This window comes from Lepidochelys kempii, chromosome 3, assembly GCF_965140265.1.
Source record: "Lepidochelys kempii isolate rLepKem1 chromosome 3, rLepKem1.hap2, whole genome shotgun sequence".
Taxonomy (NCBI): domain Eukaryota; kingdom Metazoa; phylum Chordata; order Testudines; family Cheloniidae; genus Lepidochelys; species Lepidochelys kempii.
The window spans coordinates 174215155-174241317 of NC_133258.1; the positions used below are offsets into that span (position 1 = coordinate 174215155).

A 26163-nucleotide genomic window follows, 5' to 3' on the forward strand; every position below is an offset into this window, starting at 1 on the left:
AGGCCAACATTTTCAAAAATAGGGTCTCTATAACCGGGCTACTAAATGAGCAACCTGATTTACAGAAGTGCTGAGAATCAAATACAGCATTTCCCAATATGTTGAATGGTCCTTCTTCAGCAAGTGCTTAAGTACTTTGTTGAATTGGGGCCACTTGTAGCCATTGGGCACTCAGCACTTTTGAAAATCAAGAGACTTATTTAGGTGCCTAAATAAGGAGATATTAGTCTTCTATTTTTGAAAATATTGGCTTGAAAGTCTGTACCTTAAGGGTAGCACCACTTATCATAAAGTGCATACTCTGCATCATAATCTGAATTTTTAAATTCCTAAACATAGGAGACTTATTCTGATAGAAGGGTTTCAGGACTGTGCGCGTTATATTATTGAATCCAAATGGAGTCCTGGGGGGGAACGGGACCTTATTTTTCTCCTTAAACAACTGAGAGCACATTCACTGCAGAATTTGGAAAGTCACAAGATTCCTTCTAGTTTAATTTGAAAAACCTTTTTACTACAGTACTATGCAAAATGTACTACACATTGTACAAAGAAATTGTAAGGGGTGGTTCTGGGCAAGGGCTATTCCTTTTTGCATGAAAAAAATATTTTACAAAAAAATTACTGTATTTAAAAGTTACCATATGACATTGTTTATTTTTAAATAAAATAAGCCAGTAATTCTTATCCACTACTCCTACCCAAATTATTCAGGTTTCAGAGTAACAGCTGTGTTAGTTTGTATTCGCAAAAAGAAAAGGAGTACTTGTGGCACCTTAGAGACTAACCAATTTATTTGAGCATAAGCTTTCGTGAGCTACAGCTCACTTCATTGGATGCATACTGTGGAAAATACAGAAGATGTTCTTATACATACAAACCGTGAAAAAATGGGTGTTTACCACTACAAAAGGTTTTCTCTCCCCCCACCCCTCTCTCCTGCTGGTAATAGCTTATCTAAAGTGATCACTCTCCTTACAATGTGTATGATAATCAAGTTGGGCCATTTCCAGCACAAATCCAGGTTTTCTCCCCACCCCCTCCACAAACCCACTCTCCTATTGGTAATAGCTTATCTAAAGTTATCACTCTCCTTACAATGTGTATGATAATCAAGGTGGGCCATTTCCAGCTATTACCAACAGGAGAGTTATGCTCAAATAAATTGGTTAGTCTCTAAGGTGCCACAAGTACTCCTTTTCTTTTTGCGAATACAGACTAACACGGCTGTTACTTTGAAAAATGACCTATAAAAACATCCATTTTTAAACAATGATTTTGAGGTACAGAAGTCCAAAATTTAAAACCACTAATTTTCTTTTTCTGAAATATTTTATTGCGTTAAAGGCCAAGGAGGATTTTGTTGTTGTTTTAAAATTCGGTTAAAAAAAGCTGTTCCCAAGTGGAGACTCTGCTTGCCAAGTTTCAAACCAGAACCAATTTTACGGCTGATTTAGAAACCCCTGAAAAATAGGGGGGTTTCATAATGGAAATACTGAGGTAATCTTTACTAATAACAGCACAAACGGTGCTGATATAATTGATTTATGGCATTAAGTATTCTTAACTCAAAATCTGTACAACTGCTGTAAAATAACTGGAAAACATTTTAACGATGATTTAATATGCTATACAGATTATCAAAACATTTTTTGTTCACGGTTTCCACGCTGTCAAAGCCTTGCTTTGTGATGCATTCTAATCGAACATCAAAATATGTTCAAATATTCTGAATTAAAAAAAAGAAAAGATAAAGAAATGGCCTCCTAGATCTTAAACCAAAGAAATTTCTGCCTAAGCCCATCATAGGCAGCATATTTTTCTGAAAAGCTGGGACCGTGTTTTAAGTTTCTGAAAAGACTATTTTTTGAATACCAGCTTACAGTGGCACATCCTCCTCCATACAATTAATACAGCATGTACAAGGTATTCAGTTTCTGAAGACATACTCTAAAAGAGCTGCTAGAAAAATCAAGGAAACATTTAGTAAGTCCTCAAGAAGTTAGAACCAGGTAACAGTCATATGCCTATAATCTGAGACTTTAGAAGGAAAAGTTTCAGAGTAGCAGCCATGTTAGTCTGTATTCGCAAAAAGAAAAGGAGTATTTGTGGCACCTTGGAGACTAACCAATTTCTTTGAGCATAGGCTTTCGTGAGCTACAGCTCACTTCTAGTTTCTAATCACTCAATGTAAACTTTTAAAAAATATTATATATGTATCCCATGGAAAATACTCATTGATAAGGATACTATTCTGTCATTGAAGTCACAGATTCCATGAATTTCTGGGACCTCCATGACTTCTTCTGAGCAGCTGTCAACCCCGGAGCCGCCAGACAGCTTATCAGCGGCCAGCCCCAGGGCTGCCGGAGGAGCGGGGGCGGGGAGGGATAGTGGGAGGGGAGCAGGGGACGCGGCTCTGGAACAACTGACTGGCGGCCAACCCCAGGACCGAACAGCTGACCGGCGGCCAGCCCCAGGACCGCTAGAGCAGCAGCAGGGCTGGAACAGCTGCAAGCTCTGGCACTGCTCTGTTTGTACCCCCCTCGGTATTTTTAGTAAAAGTCAGGGACAGGTCGCAAGCTTCCGTGAATTTTTGTTTATTGTCCACAACCTGTCCCTGACTTTTACAAAAGTACCTATTACAGAATCTTAACTATACTCATTTTTAAAGAGCAGCAACCAGCATATGTATATGATGTACACAAACTGCAACATCTGGCATGCAGGTTATATTTCAGTGAGATTGACAATTTAGGAATCTTATGCATCTGTTTATAGAAGGGGTTTAAATATGTGGTTTAGCATTATGCAAGTGGGAATCTCCTTTTGCAAATTGTACAATTGCAAGACTTTGGCTAGTATAAGCGGATGTTATTTAATGTGGTTGGCTACACACAGAGATTTTTCTTTTAAATGTATTTGCAAGATTGCTTAAACTAAAGATTTATGCCTCAACCATATTTTGTGCATCTATAATGCTTTTTGTTATCAACACTCAGGTTTGGATTCAACAATAAACGTAATCATATGCTTAATATTACGCACATACTTAAGTCTCATTGAAATGAAGTGTGTGAAGTTAAATGCTTTGCTGAATTGGGCCTCAGCTGGGTGTTATTTTAAGATGTGATTATTTATGTTTAGATCACATCTTTTAAATTTGCTGAGGCAAGGGCTAGGGATGACTGTTACAAGAGTAGACTCAACAGCCAATGCCTGTTACAGAGTAGAAATCAACAGCTAATGGGCAGTATCACAGCTTTTATATAACTGAATTTCACCCACTAAGGAGCCAGAGCTAAGGGCAGGAGATGATGCCCTGGGAGATGGTAACAGAAAATTGCTCTTTCCAGGGAGGGAGGCAGCAGCAGAAAGCTGGACTTCCCAGTCTCCACTTTCTGCCACTGAACATTTGTCTCTGTGTTCTTTCAATTACCTCCCTGGTTTGCACGGTTCCGATTCTATCAGGGGGACGCGTCACTAGAGGAAGGAGGTAGAACTTCAGGTACTTGGCACAGTGTCCCAGCATTTGCCAGTACAGTGAAAAGAACTGTTGGATTCCATTTAATAATAGAATACTCAGAATAAGTATGTTTATCTTACAGACTGTGAGAAGTCTTATGACACTGCTGCTTTGTTTACTTCGTGGCAAAATTCCCAGAAGCACCCCATTACTCTTGCAGGTTGTTCTGCCGAACAACAAGATTGATCTCTAGCTGCATATGGGAAAAAAAACCTTACTCAATTCTACTGGGGAAAAATACAGTTGCGGTGAAATGAATTTCAGTTTTATAGACAAATTAAACCACTCATTTTAATCCTCATCCAATGTTCTCAAAGGCTCTGGCGCACATTTGGAATTTATCATACAAAAATTAACCATGAAAATGTTTTTGATCTATAGCAGAATTCCAAAATTTTTTGAAACGATCAACATCTTTAAAAACAAAATTAGTTTCCAGGCAATTACTTTGATTGACGTCAACAGGGCTACTCATATCAGTAATGCATGTAAAATTTAGTCCATAATCTTTCAGTTGCTTTTTCATGAACATAGATTCAGCAATGAAGAATTATGTCCTCCGTGTGATCCAGAGCTCACTCAAGTCAGTGAGACCATTTCTATTGACATCAAGGGGCATTGATCAGGTCCCATATACTTAACCAATGTTGAAGTGTGAAGTATTAGTAGAATTTTATCCTTAAACCATATTTACCCAACAAACCAGAATGAGTCTAGAAAAGCTGTTTTATGAATTCTAATTAATTACACAGGTTATAAGCTATTTTTAAAGTGCTGTTTTCTTTACAATCTTTCAAAATACAGATAAAGAAAAAAGAGGAGCTGGTGATTCAGTAGGTGGCAGTCTTTCCTCTGAATAACTGCAAAGACAGTACCTCATATGATGTTAGCAAGCACTAGCCTATGGATCAGATATCAAACTAAGGTCCTTACCACTTCTGTCAATTAAAGACTCCATGACACTTTTTATAAGATGTGCTAACCCTGGGGTCCCAGCCAAATTCTAAATCAGGTAATCCCTCTGGAATTTCAACTGGATATGGTGATTAAGATTCTTATTTATACTAAAATTCCTACACTCCACTTTCCACAGCAAGAACAGTATAAAGGGGCCTTGATGTAAATAAGAATAAAGATCTACTATTCTTTATTTTCTGTCTTTCTTTGGTTTATGGTGGTGCAGCATACTATTACATAACTGTTTTATTCCACACAAAAAATGGCTGTACTTCTGTTTCCAGAAGTGTTCCTTCTATATTCCTCTCAAATTTAAATAGGTGACATGGGTCTTAATTATACTATTAACAGGAGAACCAGAAAGTGAAATTGACTATAGGCAAAAGTGAAACTAAGTAGTCTCTGTTCAGTTTTCAAACTGAATGAAATGTAAAACGAAAATAAACAGCATGAATGCAGACAGGTAATTAGAGTTTAAAAATTATTTCATTTTTAAATGTACAGTATTACTTTTAACAATACTTATTTTTAAATCTAACAAAATCTCTTTAATGTTTTGAGATGTTGTGATTTGCCAAGTGAAATGAGGTCTAACAGTCAACTCAGGGACATTTCTCATTGTTTCTCTGTAACATGATAACTTTTCGACATTGCAGCTGATTCATTCCAAAATTTCAGGGAACGTTCTTCTACTCATCAATGGCCAGAATCCTATCGATTTTGGTGAAAAATCAGAAAAACTGAGAGGGAGAACGGGGGACACACACAGAACCCCTAGAAAAGGGAGAATGGGGACTGCAGTATGGGGGGCAAGGGGAAATGGGGGACACAAAGAGTCCCTGACATATAGGGAGAATGGGGGACCCTAGTACTGGGGAAGGGGACATAGATGGAGCTCATGGCAGGAGGGAGGGGATGGGATGGGGGTTACAAGGAGTCCCTGAAATAGAATGGGATGGGAAGGTCATGCACAGGAGGAGAATGAAGTAATCCAAGGAACCCCTAGTGTCTGCAATGCACTCGGCCTACGGAAGCTACAAAGTGTGCATTGATTGTGACCTTCTAGTAAGATATTATAGAAGTGCCAAGTACTTATTAGAGTATTACAACATTACTTTAAATATGGAATATGATCTTATCTAAAATTATCTAACTTTAAATGTTTTTATTTTTTGAATGTAACCATCCTACTTAACAACATAGAAAACACAAACTTGTTCCTCTGGACACAGTGAAATCAAAGAGTTCACAAGAACCCCGAAACATTTAACTGCCACTTAAATTAATTCCAGTATAGTTTACGAAAAGTACCTGTTCAATTTAAAAAATAAATAGGCACTACTTAGTTTATAGGAGGAGATAATGTTTTCTCATGAGGACAGGCAGAGTCTAATTTCAACCATAGGGTGATGATAGAGGAGATTACATCTTAAGTAAGCATTTACCAGCTGCTTTGCCCCCTAACAAGGGAGGCACACATGGTCTCTGAATTACTGTTTTTTGTAACCTGCAAGAAAAAAACATTTTCCTCTCTCAGCAAAAGGTCCCATGCTAAAACTTCCAAGTATTTGGAATTTAATATAGACATCTTACTTAGCACCTGGCAAGATCAGAATTTAATGTTAAAGGCTAATGATAATGACACATTCACAAATGTGTGTATACACATACGCAAACATATACACATTTATTTTAATGGTCAATCTTTATTGAACAAAGTCTGTTTTATTTAGAAGGAAATTGCTCTTATGCTTAGACTAGCCAACAAATTAACACACTGTATTAATTTGCAATTCGTGATTCTTTAGTACCATAGCATGATTTGAACTACTTTTAAGAATAAAGAAAACCATGGTTCAATTACCTTTAAGCAAAGACTGTATGGAGACCAGAATCTATAATAAATTCATTATTAACTAGACACTTTTTCTGTTAGTTTACTTTGCTAAGCACAAGTTACACTTACCTGAAATGAGGGCTTCTGGATTACAGTGTAAACTTCTCTGAAACCAGATTTATTACTAACAAACGGCCCCTCTTTGCTCTCATGAATAGTAAGGTGCTGAAGGTTCCACTGAGATAATGCCAAGCGAGGCTGGGCACAATCAGAGACACTGAAATGTGTTTGCCAGGTATAAAGTGGTGACATCCAGCTGCAGTAACACCTAACTTAACTCCCACAGATTTGCTGAAAAGAATTCTACACCTACTACTATCATCACCTGGTGGCATTGCAGGAGAATTTAAATGTATGGAGAAAAATGGAAGGGAAATAATACTGCACAAAAAATTAGGTTACAGAAAATGCAAACACTGCCTTTTTTATTTATTCCCATAATATACAAGATGGGGCTGGGACAAAGAGACAATTTTTCAGATTTACAGAACAATCAGCAGTTTGCTTCTGCACTTGATCAAGCAGAGAACCTGAATGTTATGGGGTGTGGCATAATGGAGCTGGCAAATGGACAGGAAGGGGCTCAGCATTGGTGGCAAGGTGATGAGAGTCACACTTGGAAGAAAAGGTGACAGGGCTAGTGGGAAGAAAATTCGCTAGTATTGTAATAGTCGGTATGTCCAAAGATACACTATAAGGGTACCTTAAGTTCACTAGTGCACTGTGTGTGTTCTAGGTAAACTTTGGAACACATTTTCCTCACTGAAATAAAATTACAAAAACACACTATTTAATTTTCTGAAAGTAGCCCTTTTTTGAAAAATGAGAAAACCTATAAAAGGACAAACAAAATAGATTCCAAGTCCTTCACTCACATGAGAACTCCCTCTTTTGGGGAAGGGTGAGATTAATGCACACATACATTAACACATGTATTTTGGGTCCCCAAAACTAAGAAATTTCTCCATTATGTAAGAAAAATCATAGCTCACTGTTTAAAAGACTAATTTCATAAACAGCTCAGAAACTCTGCCATTGCTTACCTTTTTGCAACGTCATATGACTCTGGGTGGATACAAGTTTGGTCCAAAGGATTTGGCCATACTACAGTGTTTGCTGCTGGATTCCTCTTTTTTTTGCCCTGTTTCTCGCTTATGACTTGAACATCTGCTTTAGCCATAAGTGCATGACCTTCTGCTGCAAGCTTAGTTTGCTGAGTGCTGTCAAAATTCAAAGAGACACAGTTCTTGGTATATGAACACCCTTACAAGTGCCCACACACACAGACAGTGATCAGCTTTTGCAATTTGTTCATTCCATAAAGATTCAGCCCTTAATCATTCATTTTTTTAAAATTACAAAATAAGATTGTGTTCTGGCTCCTTCTCATGGGAGGGAGAGAGTAAAAGCATAATACGATACTCAATATAAACTATTCAGAACGTGAACATACGAGCCTTTGTTAAGAAGTATTAAAATGGCACAGCAGCACATTCACAAATCCACTTAAAAAGTTATGGGAAGTGTCTCTCTCTGTTGCATCCAACTGCTGAACAATGCAGGGGTTACAGGCAATAGAAAATAGCAACAAATGAAACAAACAAAACCACACTGATTTAACATGTTAAATTAGAGTAGAGGACTTACTTAGAAATAAATCTTGGTGCTAAGCACAAGACAATTGACTTCCAGTTTTGCCACAGACTGTGTACCTTTGGGCAAGTCATGTGACACACAGTTTCTCAGTCTGTAAAATGGGGGCAGTTCTATTTCCCTACTTCACAGGGTGCTGTGAGGACTACTTCATTAATATTTATAAAACTTTCAGATTTGCAGATGGAAAGCACTGCAGAAGTGGGAGCATCCATATACTATAAATTAAATAGAATATTTTTGTCATCCTTTGGAGCCAGACACTATAGTTATATATTACTGTTTAGAAGTCTATCTCCCAGAGAAATACACCTAGGGTGATATTGTGAGGAGCAGGCCAAGGTATGGGGGTGGGGAGCCTGCAGTGGCCTTAAGCCATGTTTGTGCCCTTCCAATCCTCGGCTGCTCCAGGGTCAGAGCTCCCCTGGTGTAATTTAGACAGCCCTGTGGGAGAAGTGCTACCCAGAATGTCTGCAGAGCTACATGCTGTAGCCCTGCCAATCACATCCTCCCACCCCGCAGCCATGGTCCCTATGCTATGGCTTGTAAGGAGGTCCTCTGAGAACAGCATAGAGCTGTCTGTCTCAGTTTCTCTGCCAGGAACTTCTTTCTCAGCCAGATCTTGGGCTTCTAGAAACGCTTTATGCTGCTCTGGCCCCATTACCTGGTGTAAAAGGGATGGAGCAGGGATGACAATCTCACCCATAAAGTCATATTAATGTATCTTAATTGTAGTTTTCATGTGACCTACCCTAACACTGTCTTAATAAAGTAAGTATAACCTTCTCCAAATATTGCATGAACTTCCTTAAACCTTTTTTAAAGAAGGGAAAATGTGTATGTAGAATTTGCACTTAAGCGCTATTAGTATAATGTTATTCATACATTTCTAACTAGACAAGTGCAAGTAAACACAAAAATGAATTTTTCTATAAGCTGATGATGTTTTCAGATAATATTTAGTTACCGCATTGATCAATTTTGCGGTTTCACAGTGAAATGTATTAATGATGTACCACTGCTAGTGATGTGGTCAGTGAAAGTGCTCATTTTAAAAGAAAAACAGCAACAGAAAATACTAGATAGATACAATATGGGTAAGTTAATGTTATGGGGTAACTTATTTTGTTCTGTTTTGTTAAAACATTCCAGACTTTTCAATAGTTGATATTTAATCTTGAATGTTGCTGTGACGTTGCACCCCATAATGCTTTATGGAAATATGCTTATGAATGTAAATAGACATAACTGGAATATGTTTTATGCTACATACGCCATGTAACATACCTCGGCAAAGGTTATGATCTGCTGAATATATTCATCCTATTTGTATGCATGTATCATTTTTGTATTCAAAGTTATGAATATTGACTGTGAACTTGTTTGATTTTAAGTAGCTTAGTAAGGCATTTGGGCAGCTTCTTTAGAAAGGAATTTGCAAGTTAAGTGCCCAATCAAGAAACACTTAATGGACAATGGATCTTGGATGGCTCCAATCCACATAAGAAGTCTACTTGAGGACGTTCAAGGTAGCATGTGAACCATGGCTACTACCTGTAAGTTCTGAGTCATAAAAAACTCTATCTTGTAGCTGGGACTCTACACAGGGAGAGGGAGGGATGTCCACCCACAGGAGAAAGTCTATTTAAACCCCTGGGACACCCCTCCACTTTGTCTTCAGCTGGCTCAAGAGATAGTCTCTCCATCCCCAAAGGATACCTGAAAGAAACTGGAACAAAGGACAGTAACCACGGGGGTGTGAGTGATTGCTGGACCCAGACTAGAAGGAGGCTAATCTGTAAAAGAAGCTTACTGGAACACCTCTGAGGGTGAGGTTTCATCTATAATCACTTTCTTACTGTATTAGGCATAGACTTGTGTGTTTTACTTTATTTTGTTTGGTAATTTACTTTGTTCTGTCTGTTACTACTTGGAACCACTTAAATCCTACTTTTTGTATTTAATAAAAACACTTTTTACTTATTAATTAACCCAGAGTATGTATTAATACCGGGGCAGGGGGCGGAGGGGGGGAGAACAGCTGTGCATATCTCTCTATCAGTGTTATAGAGGGCGAACAATTTATGAGTTGATCCTGTATAAGCTTACACAGGGTAAAACAGATTTATTTGGGGTTTGAACCCCACTGGGAACTGGGCATCTGAGTGTTAGAGACAGGAACACTTCTTAAGCTATTTTCAGTTAAGCCTGCAGTTTGTGGGTCATTGTTCAGATCTGGACCTGGGTTAGCAGCAGGCTAGTGTGTCTGGCTCAAACCAGGCAGTGTTCTCAAGTCCCAAACTGGCAGGGAAAATGACTCAGAAGTTGTCTCAACTCAACACATCAGTTAGCAGTTCCCAAGGGGTTTTCTGTGATCCAACCCATCACAGCTGCACTGGTATGAGATTTTTCTATTTCATTCTCCACTTTTTGTTTGTTTTGTTTTTAAAGGGGAAAATAATCCAGAGCTATTTAAGTACTTGTAAATTCCTTGACCCTAGGCTTATGCTAAAAGATTCCTGTACGTCTCTTCCATGCAGAGCTTATCAGCTCTACAGGGTCCTTACCCACAACAGCTACAACAGAGATGTCCTTAACAGAGTCATTTTTGACTAACCTATTAAGTTCCTGTGCAGCTTGCAGGCTTTAGTAACTCTACCACTTTTGAAAATGGACTGGACTTGAGTGTCTTAACAGCTATCTTTAATGGAGCCTGAAAATGTCTGAAATTGAAAAGTTTTGCAGATTTATCTATTTTGGAACTTTATACCTTTATGGTTTTACTTTTTTTGTCTCAGTGAAATCTACAGAACAATCCAAATCAGAAGTGTTTAGGTGTCAGATGATTATGAGTTATCTGAGCAGTGAGATCAGATGGTTAAAAATATTTTTTCACTCAACTAGCTGACAAGTTTTTGCTCAAACCAGAACTAAGACAAAACCTGGGAAACCCCGGGAAACCCCAGGCCAAAATAAAGTAGTTTGAAAATGTTTGGAACACTACAAAAACTTATGGTTAAAATTATTACCACTTCAGAATAGTCACTAGGCATTTTATAATGCATTTATGAAATATACTAGTTATATCCTACATTCTCAATGAAGTAAGTTCAATCAATTATTTCTAGAGATTTTTAAGAACTATTCAGATATTGAACAAGCTGCAAAGTCACAAATAGCTCTAGGCCTTGATTGTCCCTACTGGTAAAGGGAGTACTAACTGGACACACCATCTGCCTGAGTGGTGCAGCTACATCCTGTGCCGGGAGGAAGACAAGAAAAGAGACTTGCCCTTATGTGAGCTATGCTTTTGTCACTGCCACCCTTCCCTGGCGATTCCACCAAGTGAGGGCAGCTTTAAATTATGATGATTAGGGCATCATCTGATTTCTCAGAGTGAAGTCTCCCTAGATATGAATTGCTCATCTCATATCTTTGTACCCAGACCACGACCTGCCCAGCGCTGCCCACCGTTGTGGCAGTGTGGAACAGCTCTGGGCCCTCCACCACTCACACATTGGTTTCCATCAGTGGAGTGATTCAAGCTCTTGAATCCCAGAAAGAAGTTTAGACTGTTAAACTTTTTTCAAATCAATATTTTAAGTGAGAACTGCTATGTTTTTGTTAATTTGCCAAATATAAAACATGGGAACTAGCACAAATAAAGCTCTAATGCTGATGGCCTAGTGACAGAGAAAACAAAAATAACGTACTGGCTTCTGATCCACTACAGCATATCTTTTATTGGTTGGGCCCACCAGAAATGTTGCAGAAGCACAGCAGTCAGGGCCTAATTTTGACTCAGGTCTTTCAATGCAGCACCTGATTTTGCAAGACTTGCATTGATAGGCATCTGTTTATCTGATATCAGGATTAGGCTCCCGGCCTCCGTTAGGAAAATATAATACACAATGCTCTTAACACTCCACTACTGCGCTGTTTGACAAAATATTGACATATGCCTGTCTTCTCTGTTAACATCATTTTTATTATTAATAATTGGTACTGCAGTAGCGGCACCAATGGGATTGGGGCCCCATCGTGCATGTGAGGTACTGCATACCAGTATTAAAAAATGACAGTACTTGCCCCAAAGAACGGACAATCTAAACAATCTTTCCTGCCCAGATGACAAGATTAAAAATGTCTGAGAATGAAGATCCTGGATTCTCACACTGACTACCACCCATCATTGCACTTCCACAGCACCTGCCTTCCAAGAATATTGATGTAATTTATAAACAATTATGCATTAAAGACACCCCTGTGAGTTATCAGTATCTTACAGATGAATTTGCCCAAGGTCACCAATGAGTCAGTGGCAGAACAAGGAGTAAAATCCAGGAATCCTAATTCACAATAATGCGCTATCGCTAAGGCTACCATTTTGTCACGGAGGTCACAGAATCCGTGACTTCCAAAGACCTCTGTGACTTCAGTCCTGGTGGCTGGGAACTGAAGGGCCCTGCCGTCACCGTAGTGGAAAAGAGCTGTGTGGTACGTCACCCACTGCCTGAGGCAATGGGCCCCCAAGCCGCCATGGACAATGGGGGTACTCACAGCTCCCTGCCAGCCACGGCAGGGCGATCCCCACAGCTCCCCCCAGCCAGGGCAGAGCAGGGGGTTCCCCGGCAGCTCCCCGGCCGCCGCAGTGGGGCAGAGGGATTCCTGGCAGCTCCCCACTGTGGCAGAAGCAGGGGGATTCCTGCAGCTCTCTGTCGCCGGGGAAGGAGGACCCTGCAACTTCCCGCCACGGCGAGGAGCAGGGGGACCCTGGAGCTCTGAGTCCCCACAGGTGGTCGGGGCCTTGGCTCGCCCAGCCACTCTGCAGCTGCCCAGCCGCTTCCCATTTTGTCATGGATATTTTTAGTAAAAGTCAGGGACAGGTCATGGGTTTCCGTGAATTTTTCTTTATTGCCCGGGACCTGTCCATGACTTTTACTAAAAATATTCATGACAAAATCTTAGCCTTAGCTATAGTCAACAAACCCATTAGACACTCAGTCAGCTCTGCTTGGTTGCTGCTTTGAGAAGGAATGGGCTTTTGAATGCATGGTTGTTACTGAGTTTAATTCACACCTTAGTAATTACCTGCAAAAGGTTCTTATGTATTCTTGGTTAAACCTGATGAATCCAGCGCACTGTTGAAAGGATTTTGGACCCAGTCCTTTAACTTCCTTGAGCTGTTCCCGACTTATAAATGGTCCGTTCTTTTCTCGCCATTCAATTATATTTTTAGCCCTATTAGCATTCAGTCCTGCAATATGTCTGAGAAGCAAAGTTTTCAAAATATATTAGTTACAAATAAATAATGACTAGTGCAGATACAAATTAAAAGCAAGAATACAAACTGCTCCAGGAAATCTGGGCCAGATAACTCAAATGTCAATACACTAAACTGTTTGCAAAAGTAGTGCAAGACCAAAGGCTGAAGGATCCATCTTCACATGATCCTGCAAAAGGATCCCACTGAAGCCAACAAGACTCTGGACTATCTGGGTATAAGGGTCTGTGTGGGAGGATATTTCTGCAGGATCAGACCCAAATCTGCATTCAGGTTCTAAGTGAATGGAAGCAGAGAATTCTTCATGGAGTGTCACTGATAGTTGTTCCTAAAGAAATAGCACCTGAAATTGATGCGAAAGACACAAAATAGCAAAGAGAAGAAAAATTTCCCCAAAACAGTCTCATCCTTCATGCAACAAAAGTTGGAATAGATTGACAAACTCAGCATTGCTGAAATATCAGAATTATAAGGAGAATTTGAAACGTAACAACTCACAAAGTAAAAATACTACTAATTAAGAATGGAAATTTTGGCAAGTCATTCTTAGAAATGTTAAGAAGTAGATCATGATTTTAAGCTCTTGACTAGGCAGTGGATAGTGCATGGCAAGTCAGGGTGTTAGACTCTCCAATGAACTAACTTATTGCATACTATCTCAAAACAGGGAACCTGCAACAGTTCACTGAAAGTTCCACAATGCACTCTGACGTACTCTCATTTCACATTGGCTTCAACAGCTCTTCTTGAGGACAACGGTATATACCTCAAATACACAGCTCATAAAATTTCCACTGATCTTTAGTAGGCCTCAGAGAACATATCTAACTTCTAACGGCCTGCAGAGATATAACGTGCCTTGTAAATACAACAGGTGATGATAAATACATTTAACATAACACACACCTGAGCAGTAAGCAATGCTTGTAATCAGCCTGTCTGGGATGCACTGTTTTCTACAACTTAGGTCTCAGGGATACTCACTGCTTTTCGACACAGTGCCTCAGTGTGCGCTATAAAGGGTGTGAACTGCAGAGCATTTGTGCTCTGGCTGCCCCATGTAGACCCTGCTGGCTTGAACTACAAGGTACCTAGTGTGTGTTAATGTAGTCCTGTTTGAAACAGAATGCAACATACTAATGCACTCTACAACTTGCATCTCTGTAGAGCCGTGTAGGTAAGTCCACAGAAGCCGAAGAGCGTATGGGGGGGGGGGGGGAGGGAGAAGAAGAGACAGGACAACATGATGATAGTCTTCAAGTACATAAAAGGTTGTTATAAAGAGGAGGGTGATAAATTGTTCTCCTTAATCACTGAGGACACGACAAGAAGTAATGGGCTTAAGTTGTAGCAAGGGACATTAGGAAAAACTTCTTAACTGTAAGGGTAGTTAAGCACTGGAGTAAATTGCCTAGGAAGGCTGTGGAGTGTCTGTCATTACATGTTTTTAAGAACAGGTTAGACAAACACGTGTCAGGGATGGTCTAGAACAGTGCTTCTCAAGCTATCTGATGTGGGGGACAGGCAATTTCTTTTTCCAATGTGCGCACAAACCAGCAGCCGATGACTCGCGGACCGGCACCGGTCCGCGGACCACCACTTTGAGTAGCACTGGTCTAGAAGAGAATACTTAGTCCTGCCTCAGGGCAGGGGACTGGACTTGTTCCAGTCCTACATTTCTATGGTTATGGGCATGAACTCCTCCCACTGTTTATTTTTCACAGTCCATTGGACTAGATGGTTGAAAATTTCTGAATTTTGATTTTTCAACAAAGACAATTAGATACACTTTCACAAAATCTTCCACAAAAAACATAACATTTTCCAGTACATTATAGAGCTAGTATAATTTTTTAAAATGTTTACAGTGAAAAAGGGGTACATTTTTCATGAAAATTTTCCAGAATTTTCTGTTTTTCAACCAGCTTTACTTGCTATAATCTGTAAAGCCATCTTCTGACAGACAGAACAAACATTTGGAAATCCCTTCCTTTGCAATATTAATATCATATTTATTATGCCATGTTATATTTGATTGCTGTGTTTGTTTTATGCTACAAGTTATGACTTTGAAAATATTTGTCTCCCTCAGACGAATGGTTTTACCTTGCAGAACCACATCTCCTCTTTCAAAAAGCTGACCCTTAATACTCCAGTGAAATACTGTCTTAATATGTCATTTTCATGTAATTGGAAGTTTAACACAAGAGCCATTTGCTCCAGCTGAGTTTGAGTCGGATGGAAGACTAAACACAGACTCTGTGATCCAAAGCCATGTAATTACTGGAATAGGAAAGTATTCAACCCACCTTAATAGTATTTCTGAGCAGATGTTAATATCTACTCCTACAAAGCTGACACACTCCTCAACCACACTGTCCAAAGTTGCTTTGAGCAAAGTCTGTGAGACGTCATGCTGAGACACAAAAATACAGATATAGGGTTACTGAAATATTGGAACATGCATAAACGAGATAAATGAGAACTGCAGACAATGGCAATTTAATAAAACATTTGCTAGTATACTGTCAACATAAGAAACAACAATACAGGGACCTCTAATTTAATACCACTTTTTCTATTGTAGAGTTACCTTAGCCCATTGATTTTTATTAATGTTCCTCAATAGCTCTTTGCAAGAACTCTATTGTGCGCCAAATTCCTAGAATATGCAGTATATTCTATTCCCTGTCATATTAAACCATTTTTTTACTGCACTGTTTTCCTGTCTTATTTAAAATCAAAATTTAATGAAACACACACACAAAACAGTTAAAAAATAGAATTAACATTGTATTTTATCATATATACCTATAAATATAGTTTTGGTTAGTCTGACAGTTACCCCCTTACTCTAAAATCTGATTTAAAAATTGTTATTAAAAAGACAGGTAGGACAAAATTTTCAAATTAATATCTCTGGATAATAATTGGACATATCTGCACACAAGAATGCCACATTTGTGCACACTGCAGTGCGGTAAGTATATAGTAAGTGCCTGTCAAATTTTCCTTTTTTGACAGCTAATCTTCATGTTGTTATAGAACAGCTTACTATTCATTACCCTATAAGAGTAAACCAGATATTACATTAGGTCTGAAAACACAAAGGCTAAATTTCAACCCTGCATCAATAAAATACGTCTAATTGTAAATGGCTATATTCAGAAGATTAGCAGATCCTTCACTACAGTAGCACTACTGAAAATTCCTCTAGCTTTTCATTTGTTTGCATATTTTTTCTTTGTTTTAATTAGTCATACTTTTTAAAGATAAAAAGTTATGAAACTCTAGATACTGAAGTTTTACTTCAATCCACAACAATGTGAACTTCTCCATGAGCCCACCAATGCTTAGAAGTTTGACCTGAAGGGAGAATCCTTTCTAAATGTACGAGCTAATTTAATCACAATGTTGCCTTTGCTCTAGGGTTCTTATAAGTCACTCATATAAATCTGAGTTGATCTGTAGTGGTTTTGTGATGCATTTATTTAGGACATCATCTTGGATTCAAGCCAAGATCCCAGATATTTTGTCCAGTACTATATTTTATCTTCCAAGCCATTCAGCTCTTTTAAAGTTATTATAATTAAATATGACATGCCACCAGCATCAGGCTCCATCTAGTCATATTTGTCATTCATTAAATAATAGTTAATATCATAACCAAACTCTGTCCCAATGTCGCCCTCCTTATTAGAGCTAATCATATTGTAATGTACACTGATCGCCACAAATGTATTAATAAACTAACATGATATAAGCAGATCAAAGGAACACTCATATGACAGACGCCTACACACTCTCTCCTCCAGAGCCCAGCCATGGAGCGCTCCCTGAGCCAGACATCTGCATACCCTCCCTCACAGAGTCCACGGATCCAGAGGGAGAAACAGTCGGATAGTGGTTCTTGGGCTTGTACACAGTTTCCTGCATGCCAACTCCTTCCTTCAGGGCGTGCCAGGAACTGCGGCTGTCCAGAACCCTCCAGTGCCCCCTCCCCATCGGCAGTGTCCTGTATTTGTGAGCTGGGATCTGCTGGGTCCAGTAGCTTCTAGTGGTGACCAGCAGCTCTGTAGCACCAATTCTGCAGGAAAAAGGAAATTCTGCACAGAACGTTAATGGCAAAGAATCCCCTCGGGAGTAATTTGTAGAGCTGCATATACAGAAGTAGCCCCAAACAACAGGGAATGTAACCACCCACATTTGGCCTAATCTTTCTGAGATGCTGTATGTCTGTGTGGATGAAACTTGATTTGGCCACAGTGTCCTGGTTTCGATCTCCAGCTCTGCTAGAAGTATTACATGACATTTCAGACACAGTACTCAGTTACATCATCGGTAACACAGGGGGGATGGAATCTGAAGCCTTGATCAATAGCAAGGATTGTAAAGTGCACAGAATTACCTCCACCAACAGAAGAGGTGAAACTTGAACTCATGGTCTTCTGGCTTCAAAGGGGAACTTTGGTGCCTGTTGTAGCTTGTTTGTTAAATGGAGAACAAATTTAGCGAGTGAGAGCAAACATTAAAAAATTCTGTGAAGTGTTTTATTTGATTTCTTTTTCCAGGAACAATTGCCAATGACTAAAAATTCATAGGCCTCTCAAAGTGTGCTTTGCATTTATCACTTTTTAAAAAACAAGTCGGTGTGTTTCAGCTTCGTATTAGAATTTAAGAATTAAGGGCTGTCAAAGGCAAAATCCCACTGCAACCTTCACTATGGAACCACTATTAGTTCCTCGATAATGCTTACCATCACCCATACCACATTACCTTTATACCCAAGGTTGTATGTTTGACTTGTGGCTGAGATCCATATTTTAAAATATGTTGGTGAGCAAAGTGAGAGAAGAAAGAAATGAGAAACCCCTTTAAAGGTGTCAGGACATATTTCTCTTGCAGAAGGCCCAATAATTTTATTTGTAACCATGCCTCAGCTTTGTCCGCTAACTGTGTACAGCTTAACACCTACTTAAATAGCTCTACAACTACCAATAAAAAGAAAAAGACACGCACTAGCTCCTCTTTAATACCTCAATATACTACAGATGAACCACTTAGAATGGGTATCTACAGCATACATGGGAGTGAACGGATGCATAGAAAGTGAGTGTGAATGTGATGGATATAGATAAGCAAATTGTAGGGCTGCCCCTCTTCTACGGACAGAATGACTAAAACCTTAGTTATAGGTAAGGCTACGTTTTAGTCATGGGTATTTTTAGTAAAAATCATGGACAGATCACGGGCAGTAAACAAAAATTCACAACTTGTCCATCACTTGTTCTATATACCCCTGACTAAATCTTGCAGGGGGAGATGGCCCGGAGGTGCTGCAGATGCCCTGGGGGGAGGGGCGGCGCAGGTGCTCTGGGGGGAGCAGCTCAAGGCCTCCGCTGGTGCAAGGGGGTGGGGGGTGGCGGCGGCGCATGGCCCAGAACCCCTGCTGCTGCTGGTGTGGGGGAGGGTTTTTTTTTTTGACAGGGCTGGCAGACTCCCTACCTGGCTCCACGCTATTCCCCGGAAATGTAGACATGTCCCTCCCTCAGCTCCTAGGCGGAGGCGCATACAGACAGCTTTGCACACTTCCTCTGCCCAGAGCAATGGCTCCACAGCTCCCATTGGCTGTCTGATGGTGCCTCCGCCTAGGAGCTGAGGGAGGGACAAGTTGCTGCTTCTTGGGCGCTCCCCAAGTGCTGCCCAGACCCCTCACCCACTCCCGTGCCCCAACCCTGAGCCCCCTCCCACACCCAAACTCCCACTGCTGCTGGGGGGGAGGGGCGAGTGGTGGCTTGAGACTGCCCCAGCAGTGGCCAGTGTGGCTGGCCCGGGGGCTGCCTGCTCAGGCAGCCCCTGGGGCAGCCACACCAGCCGCTGCGGAAGTCACGGAATCAGTGACAAACTTGCAGCCTTAGTTACAGGCCATCCCTAACTCGGAGAAAATCAGGCTTGTGGAAGGTGGCCAGTTGTGAACTGCAGCAAACTCTTCTGGAGACACAGCCTCTGACTGGCATTGCTTCCTCCAACGGCATTGGAAAGTCTTCTCACCCACACTGTGAGACATATTTTGAATGCAATAGAAGAGATGTCAATTTATGTTTCTAACAAAGTGACTAATTTTAAAAAATTAGTTGGGCTGTCAAGCGATTAAAAAAATTAACCGCAATTAATCGCGCTGTTAATAATAGAATACCATTTATTTAAATATTTTTAGATGTTTTCTATATTTTCACATATATTGATTTCAATTACAACACAGAATACAAACTGTATACTGGTCACTTTATATTTATTTTTAATACAAGTATTCGCACTGTAAAAAACAAAAGAAATAGTATTTTTCAATTCACCTCATACAAGTACTGTCGTGCAATCTCTTTATCATGAAAATTGAACTTACAAATGTAGAATTATGTACAAAAAAACCTCCATTAAAAAAATGTAAAATTTAGAGCCTGCAAGTCCACTCAAAGTGAGAACAGGTGTTCTCATGGCACTGTTGTAACCGGCATCGCAAGGTATTTATGTGCCAGATGCGCTAAAGATTTTTATATCCCTTCATGTGTCAACCACCATTCCAGGGGACATGCGTCCATGCTGATTATAGGCAGATGAGCGGTGCGAAGGAGACATCGTCATCACCGGCATGCCCCACCCTCTCCGATAAGGCCACTGCGCTGGCCATGCTGCAAAGCCGGCACCATAGACATTGATGTGGCCTCAGTTGCCCATTTGCACCGGTGGGGTCTTGGCGAGGGACTGAACTGCCCTTCTAGGCTGGAGGAATCCTCTTCTGGTGACCATGGCAGGGTCGTTGACACCTGTCTGCCTGCTGATCGTAGCCACCGGAGACTGGTGTTTGGAGTGGGAGGATCAGCGTTGCAGGCAGAGACCTCTGCTCTTTTGGCACCAGGGGAGCTTGGGAAGGCATTGGTGCCACCAGAAGTTTGGGTCTCCTGCCGCTCCCGGGAGACAGTTGTGGATCCTTTAAGCAGCTAAGGGCCCTGATCGGGGAGGCACGTCCACGTGGCTCTGGAGTGGCAGGGTGGCCCAAAGTGAGTCCTTTGCCCGATGCCCCATGGCCTTCCTTGCCCAGTGCCAGGGAGCTGCGTTTCTTCATTTTCTTTCTGGGCACCATTGCCAGGGGTGCATTGCACACGGAGGCTGAGGTACACTGGACCCTCGCTAGAATGCGGGGTTTGGGATCCATGAGCAGTACTGCGTTATAGCAGGGGCCGCGTTACCATGGGTCCCAATTTAAATATTTAAATTTGGGATCCATCTTCGCAACCGCGCTATATGTGAATCCGCGCTCTAGCAAGGGTCCGCTGTACTAGACTAGTCTTGGTGGGAAGGCTCGGAAGCCGGACGAAGGGTAGCCTCCATGAGGCGAGCTGGAAACAAATATCCCACTCTTTCTGAGTCCTGGGTCGAAAATTTTTACAAATACGACACTTGTCCTTCACATGTGATTCTCCCAAGTACTTGAGGCAGCTGCGGTGGGGGGGGAGGGGGAGGGGTCACTAACAGGAATAGGCCTGTTACAGTCCGCACAGGGCTTAAACCCCGGAGACAGGAGCACACCCTGCCTGGGGCAAAGTCCCCCCTGGGACTCTAACTTCTAACTCGTAACTACACTTAACTACTTAACAGTAACTACTATAAACTATTTACAAAGCCCTAAGGCTTGAAGTCAGAAGAGATGATACCAATAGCCCTTGCTATTCAAGGAAAGGCGCTCTGACTAACCACCATGGGATGTAAGAAGGAACTGAGAGGGTGTAGGGCTGGCAGCACCTGATATACCGACACAGGACTGTGGCACTCAAGGGGGCGCCAGAGCTGGCCCTACAGATACTGCTAAGGCAAAAATCTCCAATGACCACGTACGTGGGCGTGCACACACTGAGAATGGAATTGACATGAGCAAGCATTCGAAGAAGAACAGCATAAGTGAGGAGGGCAACACCTCCAATCTATGTGCATATGATTAAATGTATCAGATTTTTAATCTCATTTTATGGAGAGTGGTATCACTGTTTTCAAACTATGCTTCACCTGTTTATTGTCAAAATTTGAGTCACACCACACTTTGTTTGACAACTACCTCCCCACCCAGACAGCAAACCCATACATCACCTGACTCCCCAGTCCATCCTCCTAAATGAACACTCCTCACCTGATTCATACACAATGCTAACTCTGCCAATATCTCACAGGCATTACCACCACCCTCTGGGAGCCCTTCCCATCCCAACACTACACAAAGGCCTTCCATGTTACAACCCATGCCTGGTGCTTTCCCCCCATGCACTGACCTCCCTTAACACCACACATTGGTCCTCATGCTCAAAGCATCTTAATCAGAAAGATAAGTTGCCCTGTGGGGTGGGGGTGGAGTACGCAAACAGCAGGGCAGCCTTCATCTCCTGTGACAGGGGCTGAGGCTACGACCTGGGTGCTCCTTTACACAGCCAGGCGGGTGAGGGGAGAAGGATGTGTATGCTCGGTATCCAACTTCACATACACATACTCTGAAAATGGGGGCAGCCAGGCACCTGGCACTGCTCTTCACTTCCAAATGCTCCATGCCCACCCTCAGCCAGGTCAACGGGGACTGCACCCACTTCCTCTCTTCTGCAATACAGAACCCTGAGGCAGCAAGGTCAGTAGAGCCTCTGCACTAGGAGCTCAGCCTGAGGGACTTAGCACTACAGGAGTGCTCCTCCCAGCCGTGCTTAATGGGTCTGAGCATACTCTCTGGTTCAATTTCAAATACCAGCCTGGGAACATTTACCACCTAAATAAACCACTTCGGGTTCAAGTTGAATGGATTTTGAAAACCCATTATTAAAATTTGGATTTTTAAATTGACAGTGTCTCTTTAAACTCACAATAACAAGGCCTGATGAAGTTACTGAGCAACTACAGCATAGGTTAGATAGGGTTAGGAAAGAGTTATATTTTCTCTTGCAGCTTTCAGAGTTAGAGTCATATATTTAAAGCCAGAAAGGACCATTATGATCATCTAGTCTGACCTCTTGTACATCACAAGCCAATTAACCTCCCTTTAATGAAGAAAGGATTATTGTCCGTTTCACAGATGGGAAACCAAGACTCACAGAGATAAAGCGAGATCCCCACGGTCACACAGGTGGTATGTCTACCCTGCATTCGGGAGGTGTGACTGCAGCACATGTAGACATACCTGCTCGAGTGACAACAGCAGTGAAACTGGAAACACAGGCGGCTGCATGCACCAGTGCTGCCTGTCCAGGATCCTGGTTCCATACTCGAGTGGCTTCACTATCATTGTTCAGGTACAACCTGCATGTGCTGCAATCACACCTCTCAAATGCTACGTAAAGATACTCAAGGAATCAGTGACAGAATGGGGAATGGAATCCAGATCTCCTGTTCCCAGCCCAATTCCTTAAACACAAGGCCAGCATGCTTCTCGGAACAGTGCTAGAAAGTGTTACCTGCTGATTTTGTTGCAGGACTACTTTTTAAACAGAAGGTATCTCATAATATATTACTCTGTGTTATCACAAATACCATGAGTTGCAATGCGATGTCTGGTATTTATATTCTAGGATACAGTCAGTGAACCAGGAAGTACTGATGTATAAAATTTGATTATCTGATGACAAGTTGAAACTGATATGGTAAAAATAAAAATCATACAAACTGTAATTAACATCAAAGGAAGTTCTAGTACTAAAATTACACTTTCAATCTAGAGTTTTATAACCAACAGCTCATAAATTTAGTTTACACTTATGTCTCACTTTGAAGTGTGGTTCTACTCTGAAAAAGGACTACAGATTTCAGGGTTCCAGTTATTGTCTCTTGATTAGTTCCATGTCAAATTTGCTAAGTTTAAAAATATTTCTGTACTCAAACAGCCACCCTGAAAATTCATCTTAGGATCTGAAAGTCAACATGGCTTTTTTTGTTTTGTTTTCCTGCATCACAATGATTAGGAGAGGGCAATGTACTTTGTTTAACTTAAAAAAATAAAAAGCAAAAAAACCCAACCTCTAAATCACAAAACAACAAAGAACTAATTAATAAGATGTGTATCACCCACTGATCATTTTGCTTTAGTATTACATCCTATCATCCTTTGTCTGTCCTTCTGTTTTTAGATGGTGTGATCTATAGGACAGTGATTGTGTCTCTCTCTGTGTTTGGAAACCCCCAAGTACACTGTTGGGATTAACACAGTCTAAATAATAAATCACAGCAATAAAGATTCTGCAATCCAGATTCTACTATAGCATTGCTAACACATGAGTAAGTGAAGACAAAACATGACACTTCCACTGGAATTTAGTAAACAATTCTGAGGTACAGGATAGGAGAGAATCTAGCTCGAACTCTCTCAACTCTATTGTTTCCGTAGGGTTAAGAGGAATAGAGACTAGTAAAACCTTATTTCTGTGACTAAAGTCACAAAAATGTGGCGTTAAAGGTATGACTGAACATACACAGTGTAGTCTGTTGAATAAGAAGGTTCCCTTTGTATTTATTCACTATTTAAATTAGATCTGGACTTGAAATATAGCCCAATGGCAACCTAAAGACAAATTACACAGTTTTAAATTCCAGTTAGCCAGATCCTCAGCTTGTTTAAACTATTGCAACTCCACTGAAGTCAATTTACACGAGCTGAGGATCTGGACAAACATGTTTGCTAACTTTACTTGACTAAACGCATTAAACAATAGGTTCACAATCACGTGCCAAAAAACCTCCTCTACTGGAGCCTGGGTGAGGAAATGAACTACCGCTCTAAGCCTAAGACCAAACAGCAAATAGGTCACAACTAAAAACGAATTTGGTAACCTCATCCAAGTCCATTGCAAAACCTTTATTTGGGAACAATTCAGGACAATCATGGATCTGTTGAAGAGAGGTTCAAACAGAGTCTAAAAACTGTACTGTGACACACAAATGTGCAGTAAAGATTTTAAAAATGAACACTGACATTTTACATATATGCACACTAGTAGAAATCAATTGACCTACCCAGGCATTCCTATTATTTTACAGTGCCCCAGAGTCTAGCTAGGCCCCTCACAATACAGTTAAAAAGAAATTATCCCTACCCTGAGGAGCTTACAAACTAAATGCAGACATGACCTAATGAGGTGATTAACACGGTCATAGAGAGGGGCTGGACGAGGGTTCTCAATATTGTGTAGTGAGGTTTTTGGGCTCTGGACCCAGGCCTGGAATAGCAATGGTACAACCAGATCAACATTAACCCTGAATAGGTAGAGCTGTGTGTAGAGAGGAAATCTGTTTTGTTTTCTGAACAACTTAAACATCAGTTATCCTTTGATTCTAAAGTAAAGCTCCAGCAAGCTAAAAAGTGAGTGGAAATCCTTTGTTTCTTTCTTCAGGTATGTAATGAAACATTCCTAGCACCTCGTAAAACATTGTTACCTTGCTACCTGTCATTCAAATATGTGTTTATGAAATTTAATATTGCCAAGTCAGACTGGCCAATTTGCCTCATGAAAAATAGCACTTTTTGAATTAAGAAAAAAGATACAGCCTAGCACTACTGAATAACTCTGAATAGCATTTATTTTAAGTATGTGTTGTTTTTTCCTCTGAAAATTGGGGGAGGCAGCACATCCTAAAATAAAATTAAAACTTTTTCATTGCACTGTCTAAAATTAAATACACCTTAATTTCTGAAAAATCAGCTTCGGTATTAAAAAAAAAAAGGCGGGGGGGCAGATTCTAAACTACTCTGATGACCGGTATGCAACCGGCTGCAATTCAAATGTGTGAGATATGAAACCAAGAAAAGTAAGGTTTATAATCAAAATATCAAGTCTTAAGTATGGCAGGACTAATGGAATACACAATACTTTAACAACTAGCTCCCTTTCATGTGCAGATTTTGTTTAAAAAAAATACATTTTATACCTCAGGTAGAAGTGCTTGAAAGTTCAGGTTGGATATTTTAATCTCTTGCGTCCCTTTGGAAAATCCCTTTCAATTAGATTCTAAGAACACAAGCTTATCCCTCTGATGTTTGATAAAAGAGCCTAACTTCAAGTCTTTCTTTTGAAGATTTTTTTGTGGTTTTTCTAAATGGAGATATTTTGTTATGCTATGTATTTAACTCTGACTCATTTCTTGTCTTTTAAAATCAAGATTCTGTTTATTTTTAATAGCAACATATTACTGAAATACACCAGAGCAGTGGATCTAAACCCAGGGGTACATGTAACCGAGGGGGTATGCAGAGGTCTCTCAGTGGGTATATCAACTCATCTAGATATTTGTCTAGTTTTACAACAGGCCACACAAAATGCACTAGCAAAGTCAGTACGAACTAAAATTTCATACAATAACTTGTTTATACTGCTCTATATATGGTACACTGAAATGTAACTACAATATTTATATTTCCGTTGATATTATAATTGTATGGTAAAAATGAAAAAGTAAGCAATGTTTCAGTAGCAGTGTTCTGTGACACTTTTGTATTTTTATGTCCGATATTGTAAGCAAGTAGTTTTTAAGTAAAGTGAAACTTGGGGTATGCAAGACAAATCAGACTCCTAAAAGGGGTACAGTAGTCTGGAAAGGTTGAGAGCCACTGCCCCAGAAGGAGAAATGGATTTCTGTTTTCTTCAATCAAAAAATTTGACCAAACAAAACTAAAATGCACCAGTCTTTATTTAAAGAAACAACATTTGACCCTGCAGATACTTAGCAGTTATCTCTGTGTGTGTTGAATTCATCTTACTCATAATAAGTATGTCCCAACAGGAGCAATAGCACTGCTGACTTGTTACACGATTTAAATCCCATTAT

At 40.5% G+C, this 26163-nt stretch overlaps 1 protein-coding gene across 1 annotated transcript in view; it reads right to left on the reverse strand.

Moving 5' to 3' along the window:
- SRBD1 (S1 RNA binding domain 1) overlaps positions 1-26163 on the reverse strand; it is a 227048-nt gene that overhangs the window by 14709 nt on the left and 186176 nt on the right. The window contains exons 19-21 of the mRNA XM_073339107.1: positions 15627-15733; positions 13125-13301; positions 7424-7600 (exon numbers count right to left, since the gene is read on the reverse strand). Of these exons, the coding sequence (XP_073195208.1) occupies positions 7424-7600; positions 13125-13301; positions 15627-15733 (461 nt within the window). The remainder of the gene's footprint in view (positions 1-7423; positions 7601-13124; positions 13302-15626; positions 15734-26163) is intronic.